At 37.2% G+C, this 14,808-nt stretch overlaps 1 protein-coding gene across 1 annotated transcript in view; it reads right to left on the bottom strand.

The window, feature by feature from the left end:
- SYDE2 (synapse defective Rho GTPase homolog 2) overlaps positions 1–14,237 on the bottom strand; it is a 43,441-nt gene extending 29,204 nt beyond the window's left edge. Inside the window, exons 1-2 of the mRNA XM_081306331.1 lie at positions 12,791–14,237; positions 4,451–5,146 (exon numbers count right to left, since the gene is read on the bottom strand). Of these exons, the coding sequence (XP_081162457.1) occupies positions 4,451–5,146; positions 12,791–14,114 (2,020 nt within the window). The 5' untranslated portion in view covers positions 14,115–14,237. The remainder of the gene's footprint in view (positions 1–4,450; positions 5,147–12,790) is intronic.
- Positions 14,238–14,808: the final 571 nt, after the last annotated feature.

The raw sequence follows: 14,808 nt of genomic DNA, 5'->3' as shown, positions 1-14,808 counted from the left end.
TTCTTTATAGACAGAGTACTATTTTAAGTATGCCTCCTTGGCCTTTCTGGTAAACAGCTATTAAGAAATAAAGTGTGTGATAAACTGGACAAAGCATCCTCTATGTTGCAAATCACAGCACAATTCTACTGGCTTACTTGTTTAAAACATTCTACAGAAATCAGGGTCCTGCTTTACAAACATTAATCTATTTTGTCACAGCCTAGGAAAACCAACCAGTATATTAAACTGTTGTAGATTTTATTAAATTGCTAAGGAATTTAACATACTGACTCCTTTTACATATTGTAAATAAATAATTCCAACTGAAGTCTTTAATTGTTAAAATGAAATACTATACATGTTAGCAACTTCTATTATAGACAAAAGTGTATTTGTTTTAAAATCCAACAGCTGAAATATTACCAAATTCCACAATCCTTTAAAATTAAACTAGAGCTACACTAATCAAATCACAGAATAGCTATATACAGCAAGCACACACACACAAAAAAAAAATCCTTAAACAGAAATTTATGTTCCAGGCTTGAGTCAAGAGAAAACGATACACTCCTTCAACACCTGGAACAGTAACTGGCACAAAGCATGAACTCAACATTTGTTGAATAAATGAAAGCATCAATCAACCAATTATTATTTGCCCTGTAAATTTGTAGACCTTTTTGAAAATACAATACAGAAATTAACAATAGCAAATACCAGCCATAAACACCCAATAATGATACTAGTAAATAAATCCAAAAGAAGCAAAAATGATCATGATGAAAGGTTACTGCAATAGCTGTGGGCACAATCTATTAACACCAAATACCAGAAAAACAGTCAAATGAATTAGGGCCCATCAACTCAATTAAACTCAGTAAAACTTGAGAAACAATAATATTAATCTACATATAACAATGCAAGATGAAGATGTAAAGAAAAAAGCACAAAATCAATCAATCCATCTATACCAATCTGATTGCAATATTTACCTGGAAGTTAATAAGCATAAAACAAGTCACAGTTTTGGTAGGATGATTTTTTAAATTGCTGTTCATATTTAAAATATTTACAAATTAGCTACCAACTTCTCAACATCATTCTGCCAATATTGCTAAGGAAAGCAGATCGCATTAGGTAACCTTGCTACCAAACAAAAAAACAAAAAAAAAAGACATATACTAAACTGTATTCTTTTGATTGGTTTAGGATTGTGCTTATTAGATACGAATTACATGTTTAAAAGAATGATGGTAAGAAAGGAGACATAAATATTAGTCATTCCATACTTTTAAAAAAAATTATGTCTATTAGTCTAAGATTATAATATGCCACAGTCTAAGATCATAATATGCCACAAACATTTTAAAAAATTAGTTTTAGTGTAAGAAATAAAATCAAGAATTAATAAACGTGATGGACTCAAACTAAAAAGCTTCTTCTCAAAAGAAACAATGAGGTGAAGGGAGAGCCTACATTTTGGGAGCAAATTTTCATCACATGCATGTCAGATAGAGCACTAATCTCCAAGATATAATAAAGATCTCAAAAAACTTAACAGCAAAAAAACAAATAACCGAATCAATAAATGGGCTAAGGAGCTAAACAGACACTTCTCAGAAGAAGGTATACACTCAGTCAACAAATATATGAAAAAAATGTTCAAAATCTCTAATAATTAGAGAAATGCAAATCAAAACTAAGAATTCATCTCATGCCAGTCAGAATGGCAGTTATCAAGAATACAAATAACAGCAAGTATTGGTGAGGATATGGGGGGAAAGGCACACTCGTACACTGCTGGTGGGACTGCAAATTGGTGCAACCAATCTAGAAAGCAGTATGGAGATTTCTTAGAAAACTTGGAATGGAACCACCATTTGACCCAGCTATCCCACTCCTTGGTCTATATCCAAAGGACTTAAAATTAGCATACTATAATAGCACACACAGCCACATCAATGTTTATAGCAGCTCAATTTACAGTAGCTAAACTGTGGAACCAACTTAAATGCCCTTCAATAGATGAAAGGATAAAGAAACTTTAGTATACATATACAATGGAATACTATTCAGCATTAAAAGAGAATAAAATTATGGTATTTGCAGGTATATAAATGGAGTTGGAGAATATCATGCTAAGCGAAGTAAGCCAATCAGTTTACTTCGCTTTAAACTTTTTTTTCCCAAAAAGCCAAAGGCCAAATGTTCTCTCTGATAAGTGGATGCTGATCCACAAGGGAGCAGGGGATGGGAAAAATACAGGGATTTTGATTGGACAAAGAGGAGGGAGAGGAGGGGAGGCATGGGGGCAGGAAATATGGTAGAATGAGATGGACATCATTACCCTAGGCACACGTATAACTGCACATATGGTATGTCACACATTGTGTACAATCAGAGAAATGAAAAGTTGTGCTGCAATTGCGTACAATGAATCAAAATGCATTCTGCTGTCATATATACCCGATTAGAATTAATTAATTAATTGATTTTTAAAAAGGATGGCATGTAGAAGGTGGGCTGGATATAGTTAAAAGCATAGACAAAGCATTCATAGTAATAAGAAAGAAAATATATCATAAGATTACAAATTTCAGTGAGGGCAGTCAATGTTATGGTGAGAGAAGTGGGAGTTTTCTATTTATTTGCATTTTTCTCAATGAAATATAAAGTAAGATCTTAAACTGAGAATAAGAATTGGAAAGAAGGTAATAGGAGGGGAATGCTGAAATAAAAATTAGTTTCAGGGGAATTATATTAAAGTGTATGTCACTTTATAGATGCTACCTTTCTAACTTAGCTCTTTTTTTTTTTTTTTTTGGATTTCCCAAGTTGCTCCTTGGTTTTTGTTTTTTTTTTTAATTTTTTTATTGGTTGTTTCTAACTTAGCTCTTGTCCTTATTATCTTCTTGCCTTCTCAATAACATTCCACATCCATCCCTATCTGTGATACTATAGCCTTTTCTCACACTCTACCCTGATCATAATCTGTATTCCAAATTACTATTTTATTTAGTATTTATTTCTCTTTCCATCATACTACAAAAGACACATATTTACTATAGAATTGAATCTACAATTAGAAATGCACAAAGAAGAATGTTTTTGATTACCTTCAATCACAATACCCAGAAACAAAAACTAACCACAACGAAAACTCCATTAACATTTTCAGTATGGCTTTCAATGTTTCTTTCAAAATTGTCAACATATAGTACACAGTTTCATAATTCACTTTTTCTCTTAATATAACATTTACTGGGCCTCCCCAAGTCGCTGAGAAAAGGATTCAAATTCAAACACTTAATTTGCAAAGTTCAGAAATCCCATCAAAAAAGTGAGAAAATTCAGGGGGAAATTCAAGATGAACATCAAGCTTGCTATCACTATGAGCAACTGGAGCTTAATCTCAAGAGAAAACTCTAGGAAGATTAATCTGCTCATAATTACCCACCCAAGAGAAAAGAGAGCTGGGGTAGTCCTATACCAACTTGTCAGTAACTAGTTGAGGAATACTCCAAGGTTGCCCTGCAGAGAGCTTCCTTGACTTCAAAGAAAGTCCTTAGGTAGAGATGCAAATACTGTGCAGGGTAGAAAAAGGCTTCCTTCATTCAAAGAGTAAGTAATAAAACCCAATACATATGCACCGACAGCATCTACTACACCACACATCTTCAAATACTATGCATCATTTGAAATTCTATAAATTAAAATGACTTGATATAAAACATAACTAATTTCTATCCAACACTTGATATTTGCAACCAAAGGTGACTCATGCTGTTTCCTGGGGAGTATGTCTAGAACTAACAGAAGCATATCATAAAACTGAAGGCAAACAAGGAAGAGCAAAACCATTAAGTTCAACTATATAAAATGCTTTTTTTTAATAGATCAAAAACTGTTGAATATCAGCAATTTCTTATGGTTCAACCTAATATATATTAAACTTCAATTATTTCCTTTTGGGGTTCTATAACTATTGCAGCACCTTTTTAATCTCTTTTTTTTTCCTTCCTTTCCTTTGCTCATGAGAAATCTTAGGCATAAGAACACAAACTAATGACTATTGGTACACTGAAAAGACAACTTTTCAGCTTTGGCCAGGCCATGTATGGGTAAATGAATGAATGAAGCAAAAAATTAGACTTACATAAAGAATATATCTTTTTCTTCTATTCCCCATGACTTCACTCTTTTCAACGAAGAGAAAAGCAATCATAAGTCTCAAAGGATAAATATACTAAATCATATCACATACTACATTACAAAACCAAGTCTGTGATAAAAATAATTAAAACACCATGTATATAAAATATTTATAAACCTCTTTGTTTTTCTTTATTTTTAAATATATTCACTTTATACAGAAAGTACATGAATATAATATGCTTTCTTCTATATTTAGCAACTGTGAAAGAATTGAAAAAGAAGAAAGAAAAGGCAGATCTATGATCAACTTTACCTGCAAAAGGAGATTTCAATATCGGACTATCCTCCACCATTAAACCTTCTTGTGTCTTGTGTCTTAACCTTTGCGTGTACTGCTGCATACATTCTGTGGAATGGATGGAATCTATAGGATACACTTCATTTGACTGAGTGGTCTGAGTATCACCTTTGTGTTCAGAAGAGCACAATGGATCTTCAGTGGGCTGCTCTGCTTTTGTAGGGTCACTCCTAGACAATATGCTCAAACTGACAGCAGGAAACTTCAGAAGAGCAGGGTTTGGCTCATGGAAACTCAAGGCACTTGATACCCCAAGGTCATCATCCTCAGGAATGGGATTGTACCATATTTCTCCTTCATCATCTGCATCATTTTCCTCATTAAAATCTGAAGAGCAGTTTCTTGATAATGATGAGTTTGTAGCATTACACACCATATATGTACAGTATTCTTCAGATGATTTGAGGAAAGGATGTGATAGCTGATGTTTAAGAAGAGATACAGGTGAGATAGATAAATGACTCCTATCTTGGCATTTCCTATTTTCTTCTTCCAGATTAAAAGATCTCAGAGGACTTTGATATAACCAATTTCGTTTTTTTGAAACAGTGATACTGTTAAGTGACTTATGACCTCTGAATTCAATATTATCCTTCAGATCTTCAGATTCTCTTCTCTTCATTGAAGACCCATAGACATTTTCAAATAAATCTGTTTCAAAGAAGAAAAAAAGATAGAATATAATGCCTAATATACCAGGAAATATATGTCACTTCAAAACAGTAGTCAAAATTTTTTAAAAGTAGAAAATTAATATTAATCACAAAAAAAAACAAAATCAAACCAGAAAAATTTTGGATTTTCCACCAAAACATGGTTTCCATTATCTAGAAATCAGACTGCTAGTATAGGTGTCATAAAATTCTAGGAAACAGAATATGCAAATTCTGATACTGCTTTTATTTAAAAACTACAGGATTAACAAAGCCTTACCCTAAGCAAAACAAATTTTATAAAAAGCTTATATAGAATGCTCTGTACACAGTATGACTAATCAATATTTGAATAATTTCCAACTCACTATTACTAGACCAAAGTCATTAGAAAGAATAAGTAATATTCCTAAATTTTCACACAAAGATTTACTTTCACTAACCTAACAAAAAAGTATACCTTACCTATTAAAATTTCAACATAACATTGGTTCCCTAACCATACAGCTCAGTAGTATCTTACGCAAAGTTTGAGTTCTATATAGCTGGAGCAAAAATTGAAATTAAGATCTCTTAAAGAGGCTGATTACAACCAACCATGCTGTCTCACAGTAAGCACAACAGCTATTATTATTACTGGCCAGATGCAAATTTAGGCAGCAAATAATGAACAAAATAATCCCTGCCCCATAAGAAATTTATAGTCTACTCAAATACTCAAGATAATATACAGGTTAATACAATGTGATAATACCCTAAAAATATACATATAACACTATTTTCAACTAAAAAGGAAAATTTTGTGCCTCCAAAGAGGTGTGTGAAGCAACTTCACTGACCCTTCACTGATAGTGAATAATCTAAATATAATAATAATAATAATAATAATAATAATTCACTACACATATGTAATAAAAACCACATCTGTATAAATCTAAGACCATGTTAGGTTTTTAAATTATGGAATTATGGCCTTATGCTATTCTGGTTGTGTACATGGTTGATTCATCTTACTGTTACCGCAAATAAAAAATGATGTGGGGGGCCAGGGTTGTGGCTCAATAGTAGAGCACTTGCCTATCATGCATGAGGCACTGGGTTCGATCCCTGGCACTACATGAAAATTAAAATAAAAATAAAAACAAATAAATTAAAGGTATTGTGTCCATTTACAACTAAATAAAATTTTTTTAAGATGTAATAACAGTGATAGCACATTAAGCTATGAGAATCTTAATAACAAAATTAGTTTCACACATAACAAGATGTTTAGTAACCTCTCTTCAACTGAAAGAAAAATCTTTAATAATGCAAAAAAAAAAAAAAGCCCTTGTCTTTTTTAAACTCCTAAACATCTACCTAACCAAGCAGATTAATTAAAATATAACAATCTTAAACACTAATTGGGGTTCAAGTTCAATTAGTTACAGAAGGGAAAGAAGCTCCATGAACTCCTACTATGTCTGCAATTTACTCACTCATCAAATAAGTAACTATTATGTTCTAGAAATAAAGCAATAAGGAAGCCCCTAACCTCATTTTACCTCTACAACAATCTAATAAGTATAATTATCATATTATTGAAAAATATGAGGAATATGGTCAAGTCCCTAGTATTCAAAATTAAACCTAACCCTAAAACCCACATGTTTACCCCTTTCTCTATATCATGCCACCCATTAAGAACAGGGAAGCAGGTGACCCTCTCTCAACATGGGATAGCAACACATTTACAATACAAAATGACTGCTGATAGAGACAGGAGGATTGCAAGTTCAAAGCCAGCTGCAGCAATTTATTGAGGCGCTAAGCAACTTGGTGAGACCCTATCTCAAAATAAAATATAAAAAGGGCTGGGGAGGTGGCTTAGTGGTTAAGTGCCCCTAGGTTCAATCCCCAGTAACAACAACAACAACAAAAAAAATGGCTGCTGATAAATATTCGGAAATCTATAAAATAATAGGGAAAAAAAAGTCAAAACCACCAAATTGGTAAAAGGAAGGGGCAGTACTGAAATTCTGACTTTAAACTTCATAGAAGTATACCTGGGCTGCTATCACTGAGGGATACCCATCTCCATCCCCCAGGATTGAATAAGCAAACATAACAAATACTCAACGAACATCATGAACTGATTATTTAATTTAATTAATGAAAAGGTGAAGATTTTCTAGAGTCTTTTTTTGGTTCTATTTCCTGTACACTTTATACTTAACAACTAAAAATCAAACACATGCTCAGGAATCACTTAAGCTTCTGGATTCTCAGTTATTACATGCTTTTGCCAAGTGTACTGAATCTAGATCAATTTTACATTTAAGCCCAAATCTCAAGCTATTATTCAATAGCTTTCAGACCTATACAGGATGTTATTTATAAGTAAACGTATATATATAATTTTGACACTAATTATAAATTTGAAGCAAAAGCTATAAAATTAAATAACTCACTGACTAAAAATAAAATAAGCAACAGTTTACTTTATCTTATTCTCAGACAGCTCTTTAGCCCTGAAAATTTTATAGAACTAGATACATTACTTTGAGTCACAGCAGAGTTTTTTGATGTATTATACACTGTGAATGATCCTTAAACATATGTCTACTTGTACTACACTTCAAAGAACTGCAATAAGAAAATAAAGCTACTAGCATCCCATATTCAAGCAAGGTGATACTTCTATTGATACAAGTATTTAACTGGAGTATAATACTAAAAGTAATAATTATAAGCCAGACATGGTGGTATATGACAGTGACTCAGGAGGCTGAGGCAGTATGTTTGCAAGTTCAAAGTCAGCCTCAGAAACTTATTGAGATCCTGTCTCACAATAAAAAATATAAAGAGATGTTGCTAGGGTTGGGGATGTGGCACAAGCCGTAGCGCGCTCGCATGGCATGCATGCGGCCCGGGTTCGTTCCTCAGCACCACATACAAACAAAGATGTTGTGTCCGCCGAAAACTAAAAAATAAATATTAAAAAAAAATCTAAATAAAAGTATTCTTATGAACATTGTATCAGATATTTGAATCTAAGCCTAAAATTCTCTCTCTTCCAAGATAAATCTAAAAGAAAGTAAGGCATAAAATGAAAAGGATTGGAGCACTTTTTCTTTTTCGTCGCACTTTTTCTTTTTCATCCCACTTTTTCTTTTTCGTCCCTTGTAACTTGCAATAAAAACCTTTAAGCAAGTTGTGTTGCTTGCTTTTGAGACAAGAAAATAGAGAAGAAAACTGTGAGACTGTCTTTAGTTTCACTAAAGTAACTGAGAAAAGCCAGAGAAGCAAGAAAAAGATGCACAAAAGAAAAAATGAGCAGAATAAATAAGTACCCCTAAAGGGGATAATCTAGCTCAATTCCCAATGCTCAAGGCAGTCCTCCTAAACTTCCATTCTCACTCTCCATCCAGAATCCTAATGATCTGGTGCAAAAACAATATTCCACAAACCCTGCTTGCCTTCCTCTGGATAATAACAGCTAAATGCCAGGGGAAATACCAAATGGATTATCTTTATTCTTCCCCTCAACCTAAAGACTGAGGCCACAGAAAATTGAATAACTTGCCCAAGGTCACAAGACTGTAAAAGGGGCAGAGTCTGACCAGAAACTCAGAATCTCTATTATGTTAACCCTCTACTATATGGCCTCCTCTTTTGCAGATTCCAAAATCTAATATTTATTGATGCAAAATGAGACCAATATGAAGGGAACTGCAAAATCATCACATACTGTAAGCAGTGTTAAGACTGAAGCAGAAAGAACTCAAGTGCTTTAGTTTAAAGAGGTTGGTGTAAGTATGAAGTACTAGAATAAGGTAGAATGCTTTTTCAAAACTTTGCGGAGGCTGGGAGCAGTGGTGCACTCCTGTAATCCCAGCAGCTGGGGAGGCTGAGGCAGGCAGGATTGTGAGTTCAAAGCCAGCCTCAGCAAAAATGAGGCACTAAGCAACTCAGTAAGACTCTGTCTCTAAATAAAATACAAAAAGATAGGACTGGATTGTGGCTCAGTAGTCAGGTGACCCTGGGTTCAATCTCCAGTACTAAAAAATAAAAATAAAAATAAAAACTTTGGAGGACATGAAAACTCTAGAATCTCACTACTAAAAAGTGTGGTCTGGGGGGTGCGCAAGTGTGAGGCACCGGGTTCAATCATCAGCACCATATAAAAATAAAGACATTGTGTCCATCTACAACTAAAAAAATTTTTTTTTTTTTTAAAAAGTGTGGCCTGCCTAACAGCGTCATATACCTATACTGGAACTTTGTAAAAATGTAAAGTATCAAGTCCCAGACTACACTTATTCAAATCAGCATTTTAACAAGATTTAGGGAATCCATATGCACTCTAAGTTTGAAAAGCACTGCTCTCAAATCGTAAACTATAGTTTGAACACTAAGAGTCTAGAAAATAGCTTTGGTGGTTCCCAAAAAATAAACAGGCATCTCTTGGGAATCATGGATCTAGAAACACAGGATTTTCAAATCAACACAACACTACTTTCTGCTGAATTTGTAATTCTAAAAGTTTTCCAGCCACCAGCAACTCCAACGTTCCATGGCACACTTCCAAAAAAAGGCAACTTGCCTCTAGAGTCACAATGGCAGACTCATATAGAGATTTAAAGGTAGAAGATTGTCAAGTAATATATGTCTTTCAGAGATTATGCTAATCATTTTTAAAAGAAAAAAGAGTTGAAAAAACTCAACCTGATGCTTCTGAATATATTTCTGTGAACAATCAAAACTTATTTATAAATGTTTATATTAATAAAGAACTGTTAGCAAATAAATTAAGATTCCTTCATAACTTTAAGGCTTGCAGAAACTTGACAATATTTACTATGTGTAATGACTTTAGATTTCTTAAATAACCATCTCAATTAAGAACAAATTGGCCAATCTGTGAACACAACATACTTAACTGCATCAAATCATTAGCATTATTATACCATCAAAAGTTTTAATGGTTCTTGGTAGGAGACAGAAATTAAAATAGAAAATCACTTTTGACTTCTATTTGTCATATGGTCTCAAAAATTTCAAAATAACTAATAGATTAGATATCTCTAATCCATTATATACTGTTATAAATCCCAAATATATTTATTTTGGGAGAAAAATATCCTCATGAGTAATATTACATAAAAAATATGATACAAACGTTTTAGAATACTTAACATCTTTTATATAACCAAGAATGTACTCCCTCATCTGGACTGTCCAAATTGTTTTTTTAAAAACATGATTTTTTTTTTTAATCCCTTGTGGTGAGACTGGGGATGGAACCTAGGACTGAGCATACTAAGCACATGCTCTACCACTGAACTACATCATCAATTCAAAAACATGATTCAAAACAGAATCTAAGCAATATCAATTTGAAGTAAGCAAATATTTGAAGGTAAAGATTTAAAATGAATATAGTAATTAATTTTTCAAGAAGTCTTAAAACCTATTCTAGGATTCCTCCATCTTTGCAATTTTGAAGAAGTTATTTATCGCTCTACACCTTGTCAAAATTCCATCCATCTCCTCAATTCAAGCAACTTGATGGTAATACAACAAACCTCTAAAGAACTCTGGAGTCTTTTTTACCTTACATAAATAGGGGTTGTTCAGTCATGAGACCTGAGGTTTAACTCACATAAGAGTCTGATTCCATATGCCAGGAGAGACACCTCAGAAAAACTACTTAACCTTTATGTTCCTTTTGCTGTTCTCAAGTAATAGTTGTCAAATCTCCATATTTGGGGGTGGAAAGGTTTAAAATTTATATAAGAATCATATAAACTACCCAGAATGGCTATAGTAAAACCAACTAACCTTCATTAAAAAAATTTTTTTTTTTACAAATACTCTCCAAATCTACATTAGATAAAAAAAACACTACACAAATTATTTTCATGTTTCCTAAAAGATGAATTCATGATGTGAAAGGAAGTTGTTTAAATCAAAGATTATGGTAGCTTTTGCTTAGAGTTCTTATAAAATAAAATACTATCACAAAGAAATTCTAATATTTCATTTTAATTTCTTTTAAAGTTGTTAGCATTTTCATAATTACAGTCTTAATAAAAAATTCACTGCATTCATTCTTAAAGGAAATATTTTCATTTGTTAACTCCTTTATTAGTGAAGGCATTAAAAGCCAACAGGTGGTAAATATTTTACCTCTGCAACAAAAGGGTAAAAGCATTTGACTAAAGATACAGGTTTCTGATTATGGCTGAAATTTAACTATCATACAAAGAGTTAATGAACCAAGATCAAAAGAGGTAAAACTAATGTGGTAATAAAGTATAATAAGTGATTACAAATATTTTATTCCTGGAATTGCACATTTTAATGTGAATGTAGTATAAAGTAAACCTGTCTTCACAAAGACATTCTACTATTTATTTTATTTAAGTGAAACAGAATATTTAAACTTGAGGATAAAGTTTGACAGGCATTAGACTTAAAGATCCAAAAAACATTTAACTTTGCATATAATTTAAATGAATCATTTGATTTATCATCACTGCTTGATTAAAAGTTGTTAAATTTTTGTTTCTTCTCATTGTTGTCTGTACAATGGTTAATGTGTATTAACCCAATCCTGGGCACTTGTAATTCTTACCACAAATACTAAGACTACATTTTACATTTCAATACTTAATGTTTTTAAAAATATTACTAACACCTAGGTCTTTATGTTCACTGAGATTTTTATATTTTAAATGTAGTTCAAAAAGCCATGTTGTTTTGTTCTTTTGTAAATAACAAAAGAATATTTGTTATTTACAACATAATTAAGAGATTCCTAGAATTGATAACCTAAACCTCCAGAGATAATTGAAAACCATGCACATTCAAAATAGGGAGCATAATGATATAAGAACAAATATACATTTCAAAAAACTAATTTACTTCTAATATGAATAGTTTATAAGTTTACAAATAATTTTAAGTGCCTGAAATTTTTTTAAAGTACCTTATGGACATTTTTCTTTTGATTACTATACCACTATCCTTGATTTTCCAATTTTCCACAATAAAAACATCACTCACCTCGTTGGAGTTTGTTGGTGTGAAGAAGATGTGAAATGCTACCTGACTAAAAAGAAACATTACTCATACCTTTAGTTTGTTTTGGTTGTGGTTGTGTGTGTGTCTGGTGTAAGCGTCTGAGAGAGAGAAGAAAAAAGGGAGTAATGAGTAAAATGACAGTTTATGAAGCCTGTAAAATCTACCTTGGATCAAATTCAAATTCACAAACTCCACAAAAGTCTCCGGATTTGCCTGGAGCTACAGAGAAAAAAATCAAGGCAGCGCCGCCCCTCTCTCAACCTACAAAAAGCGTGTGGCGAACTTAACCTTTACTCATTGTACTAAGGGAGTGGGCGCACCAGTTTTAGGAGAAGAAATTAAAAAAAAAAATCTGCATGCCATTGTCTAAAAAAAAGAAAGCAAAAGAGTGAATGTGAATGCATCACACTAAATAACCTCGAAATCGCATTAAGTTGCCACTTATATGACACTTATTTTAGCACAGTCACGTATCTGTCTGCAAAAACACACTTTATTCTTGGCTCTAAAGACAGGCGCGGTGGATAAACACTAAGGCTTGCGGTGCTAGCAAACAGACTGCAAAGTATCCTACCTGTCAATGTAATTCTTTGATCGGGAGGCACCGAGAGGATGGGGTTTTCATGCACTTTCAAAGTGCCCAGGTTAGGAGAAGTTGCCTGCGCCACCGGGACTTTAGAAGGTGTCCCACGAACGCGACCCTTCATTCCCAGGGACAGCAGGCGACCTTTGTACATCCACTTCTGCAGCTTCTTGACTGTGACTGTGGACGGCTTCAGGGTGGGGGAGCCCTCCAGGCGGTCTTCTTGACCACTGCGGATCACAGAGGGCCCCGCAGGATGCCTGAAAGGACTTCTCGAGGAGCTGCCGAGGTCCTTGGAGCCCGGAGACAAGAGGCCAGCGGATGCTGCGGCCCGGGCGCTGCCCCCGCTCCAGCCCTCCATCCCGCCTCCACGTGGCGGGGACTCGTCTGGGTCCCCGCGCTCGCCGCACCTGATCCAGCTGTCGCTCGGCCACCGCTGTAAAGGAAGAGGCTTGGAGCCCACCCGGAGGCTCTCAAGGCTTCTGCTGCAGGACAACCTCATTCGAGGAGTCCGAGGCCGGACTCCCTCAGGCTCCCTCGGAGGCGACCAGGGCGGGGACACCTGCTGCGGAGGGCAGTCGCCGCCTCCCAACTCCCAATCTCCGGGGCAGGCTCTGCAGTCCACAGCGCCGCGGGGGAAAGGTAGCTGGCCAGGAGCCCCGGCTCCCGCGAGGCAACCGCGATCCGCCAACCCCCCGCCGCTCCGCCGCGTGCCTGAGTCAGGGGGTAGGTCGTGCATGGCCTGGATCAGCAGATAATAGGCCTCTCGCAACTGGGTTTGCAGCCTGCCGGTCTCCAGGCGGCCGCCCTCCGCCCCCGAGGAGGAGCCCGCCGCAGGGGGAGGCGGGGGCCGCAGCTCCGCCTCCGCCCCCTCAGGCGCTGGCGCGGCCACGGATAGTGAGCCGCCGGGCAGGTTCTCGTAGTAGTCGGCGTTGTAGTCGGCGTCGTCATCCTCCTCCTCCTCTCCACTGCCTTCGAAGCTCAGCGCGGCGTGCAGAGTGGCGCGAGCTAGCCCGCGACCCGGGAGAGGGACCGCCTGCCCGCTGCGCGGCCGAGGGGCGAGCGCCCCAGACCGCGCCGAGGACCCTCTAACGCCGCGCGCCTCAGGTGACGGCGGGGGCTGCGTCCAGCTTGGCCCAGCTGCGCCGGCGTGCTCGCATGGGGGGCAGTCCTGGGCACACCAGGTGTCTCCTAGGGTTGCGGAGGAGGCCGCCACCGCAGCTGCAGCGGCCGCCCGGAATCCGAGCCCCCCGGCGCTGCGGGGACCCCTCCTCTCCCGAAGTTTGGACAGAGTCCTCCTCAGAGGGTCCGCCATCCCCTTCTCCTCAGCAACTGGGCTCGCCCGGGTCTCGGGGAGAGGTCGGAGCCCCGTTGTGGAGAAAGTAGCGCTCACGGAGGCGGCGGCGGCAGCGGCAGTTCCCCATGACCGGCGCTGGCCCTTGCCGGCTCCTCACATACTTGGCATAACTCTGCCGCGGGAAGGCGTGGGGGAGGGCGGTAGCGCCGCAGCGCGCATGCCCCGGAGGGACTGGCCGCAATGGGGCGCGGGCCCGGGGGCGCAGAGCTGCGTTCCCGAGGTGGGCGCGCGGCAGGTAGATTCCGGGGGCGCGCGGAGGGCGGTGGGTTGGGGTTGAGCTAAAGACCGCGGAGGGAAGCGGGAGTTACCGCACGCGACGCTTGGAGAGCTGTGAGTGGAAGTTGGAGTAAAAAAGTTCCAGCCGGAAGGTGAATCTGGGCTTGGCAGCTCCAAAGTTTTAACCAAAGAAAGGGAAAGTGCTCTCCCAGCTGCTACCCCGCCACCTTCACCAGCCCCTCCCCATTGCCACCACTGCTCGAGGAGTGTCAGATACTGCAAGTCCTAGCTTGAGAGAAAACAAAAAGATTGTTTTGACGGACAAAGTAAGAGTGCAGGTGTATCTCACTTAGTGCAATGTGTTCTAGAAATGATCCTATCATGTTAACCGCACAGAGGTCTTGATATTGAAAGGAAATTTGCAGCGATTCCTTTT

Source organism: Spermophilus citellus (assembly GCF_964194105.1).
Source record: "Spermophilus citellus genome assembly, chromosome: 9".
NCBI lineage: Eukaryota > Metazoa > Chordata > Mammalia > Rodentia > Sciuridae > Spermophilus > Spermophilus citellus.
This window is presented reverse-complemented; position numbering and strand designations above follow the sequence as displayed.